General features: G+C 42.5%; 1 protein-coding gene across 1 annotated transcript in view; it reads left to right on the top strand.

The window, feature by feature from the left end:
• The window catches only part of Kif27 (kinesin family member 27), a 71,445-nt gene that overhangs the window by 62,991 nt on the left and 5,128 nt on the right, over window positions 1-3,326 (top strand). Inside the window, exons 14-15 of the mRNA XM_021215381.2 lie at window positions 959-1,157; window positions 3,021-3,185. Coding sequence (XP_021071040.1) covers window positions 959-1,157; window positions 3,021-3,185 — 364 coding nt within the window. The remainder of the gene's footprint in view (window positions 1-958; window positions 1,158-3,020; window positions 3,186-3,326) is intronic.

The following is a 3,326-nucleotide window of genomic DNA, read 5'->3' as shown; positions in this document are numbered from 1 at the left end:
TACTGACAGACTGCATGTAGTCGGCAGCTACTACTGACAGACTGCATGTAGTCGGCAGCTACTACTGACAGACTGCATGTAGTCGGCAGCTACTACTGACAGACTGTATGTAGTCGGCAGCTATTACTGACAGACTGTATGGAGTCGGCAGCTATTACTGACAGACTGTATGGAGTCGGCATGTGGCCTAGGCTTGGAGACAGAGTCTCTGATGGCATCCTGAGGGTTCTTAGCCAAGGGGTGTAACTAAGGCCACATGAGTGTTGTTTTTAATGGGAGTCATTTGAGAATCCTGTCAGGATCTTCAGCACAGACTCTGTCTACAGTGCTCTGCCTTCCTACCAACACAGCAGACCTCAACACACAAAATGCAGTGGCCTGAAACAGTACTTCAGCATTAAAGGTTAAATTATTCTTTCACTTAAAGATGTTGCAAGAATATAAACATTCCTCTATAGTTGTGTAGTCTATAAAAAACGGTTACAGAATTAAAGCCAACTATGGTGGCATGTGTCTACAGACCCTGAGCACTCAGGAGGCGAGTTCAAAGCCAGCCAGGGATATATAGCAAAACCATGTCTCCAAAAGAAAAGGAGCCAGGAAAGAGAATCACATCATCTGAACTACAGAATCATGCCATCTCAACTACAGAAGCACGTCATGTGAACAACAGAAATCTTATCTAAGACGTTTTGGAAGGGTGCTATTAGTTCAATATTGTGTTGAAAATGGAAGTATTACTGATTTAGAATTTTGACAAATTCAAAAGGTTGTTGGCTATTTTGTAGTTATATTATAAAGCATTTGCCTAGGCATCTATCCAACACCTGTTAAAAGGCACTTACAATACTATTGAGGTTAAATAATTTCACCTTCATGTAGTCCAAGAAAACTGGGCAATCTATTGTATTAGGTACGTAAGATACATTTAAAAGATTAAAAAAAAAATCTTTGATAGGTAATTAATTTGCGAGAAACCGAACGTAAACAACAGTTGCAGAATAAAGAAATGAAAATGAAGGTTCTAGAACGGGATAATATGGTCCATGAGTTGGAATCTGCGATGGAGCATCTGAGACTGCAGTGTGACCGAAGACTGACCCTCCAGCAAAAGGAACATGAACAGAAGATGCAGTTGTTGTTACATCATTTCAAAGGTAGCCCCTCCCCCTGCTGTCAGTTACTGAAGGGGTGGGGGAAGGGAAATGTTGAGGGAGGGAGCGGGGCCACAGTGTGCTTCGAGTGTACTCAGTCACTACTCCGCTGTGCAGTCAGTAGTGCTTATAGATGCTCTTGACCTTCGCACACATGGCCACCGTGTTTCCTGTCATTCTGATGTAAGATGGCTCATGTTTGAAGTGCCATCCCTTTGCCTGCTCCCAGACCCCCAAGAACTCCTGAAATCCTGTTGATTTGTTATTGGTTTGGCTTTTATGTGGAAATGTAAGACAACTTCTGGCATTTTCAAGTACAGATGAAGTGATAGGCTCTGTTGTAATTTTTTAGTTGATTATAAAATTCTATGCATTATAAGTCAAAATTGATAGGTATGTAGCATTATTAGTGATCATCAGAAACCCAAGAATAGATTCTGGTGTAGAAAGAGAGCTGCAGTCAGTCTCCTCACATTACCTGAGAGCACGCTAGTGCACAGACAGAGACGGCTCTGTCACTGCCAGCTGGGTCTGCTTCAGCTTCAGTGTAGCCGCTCAGCCTTGACACTCAGGAACACAGAGCTGACATGACCTAAGGCGGTTTAAAAGAAGCAACCTGAAGAAGCAGAAAATTGGAAAACATAGCTTTGGGTGTGGAGGAAATGACAGTATGTTAACTTTACAAAGTTAGTTAGCAGCTGTTTTGCCCCATGAGCAGTTTCCCTTGGTAGGACCCCACACACCGCTGCATCCCGACACGTCCCATTCTTTCTGTACTTGTGCTTAAATGCTCTCTGAAAGTGAGGAGGGAGCAGAGCTGCTGTGAGCTTTATATGACTAGGATCACATAATAGGAGCTCTCGAAAGGAGCTCAGCTCAGCTAGCAGAGTGCTCCCGGAGTGTGTGTGCAGCCTGAGTCTGTTCTAGCACTCTTACACCCATGATACTGTGTCTCAAAAAAGTCATTAAAAATTAAATTGTTTCTGTAGCTATACATAAAGATTACAAACACTAGTTAAAATTACTAATAGTTTGTGAGTTTTCTAATTTCGAGTGTACTGTATAGAAAATAGTTGTATGCTTTAGTTGGTTGGCCTTTTTGGTTTTGGTGCTGAAGATCAAACCCTGGGGCCGAGCACACAATAGTCATGCACTCACTGAACCACTCAAATGCACTGGGTTTAACTTTTAAAGCAATCTGACGGGTTAAGTAAGAAATAAGAATAGCAACTGAGTGAAAACAATAGAGCCATTCTGTATGTGTGGTCATACGAAGGAGGCCTAAAAGCACCTGATACCAGATCATTGCAAGACAAAGGCGCACACTCATAAACATTATCTACAAGTCTTACATTACCTGGAGCAACGACCAGAGCTCTGTAGCATTTTCCCTTGTGATTTAATCTTTCTAGACTCATTATTAACAGCTTTTCACTTTGTGGGTTTTTATTGTATATTTCTTGGGTCTCTAAACTCAGACGTAAGACTTACCATACATCCACAGTCCTAACACAAACTTAACATAATCTATGATCATGGACAGAGCCCCACACAGGCGAGTTGCTGTTTAAGAGGAAATGGCCATTCTTGGTAAGTAAGCCTCGTCAGCAGCAATGACAAACTCCCTGAGCTGGGAAGAGGAGGGTCTGTCAGAGAGAGGGCAGAGAAGGAAGTGAGGGGGCAGTCCTGTAAAAAAAAAAAAGCTTATAGGCAAAAGAATCCATACTGTGACTGAAAAAGATCCATTCCGGTAACAGAGATATGTAACATACTTGGGACCCTCTAAGGTGAGTCTAGAGCTATGATAAAGTATAATTTTGAAAATTCATTTAAAGTCAAAGTTAACTGTAAATGTTTGCTTTGTAGACCAAGATGGAGACAGTATTATAGAAACACTAAAAATATATGAAGATAAAATCCAGCAGCTGGAAAAGGATCTCTACTTCTATAAGAAAACCAGTAGAGACCTCAAGAAGAGACTGAAAGACCCCGCCCAAGGAGCAGCACAGTGGCAGCGCACACTGACCGAGCGTAAGGCTTCCGGTGTCCCTACTGTCTGCTGAGACCTTCCCTGATTGTAGTGGAGCACTGCCCAAGTGACAAGGTTGTGAGGGTGAGGTGGACAGACAGTGTTCATGTGAGACAGAGCCCACAGACTGCTGGGAAAGTGAG

This window comes from Mus pahari, chromosome 16 (assembly GCF_900095145.1).
Source record: "Mus pahari chromosome 16, PAHARI_EIJ_v1.1, whole genome shotgun sequence".
Classification (NCBI taxonomy): Eukaryota; Metazoa; Chordata; class Mammalia; order Rodentia; family Muridae; genus Mus; species Mus pahari.
The sequence above is the reverse complement of the archived record's forward strand: the minus strand, read 5'-3'. Positions and strand labels throughout refer to the sequence as shown.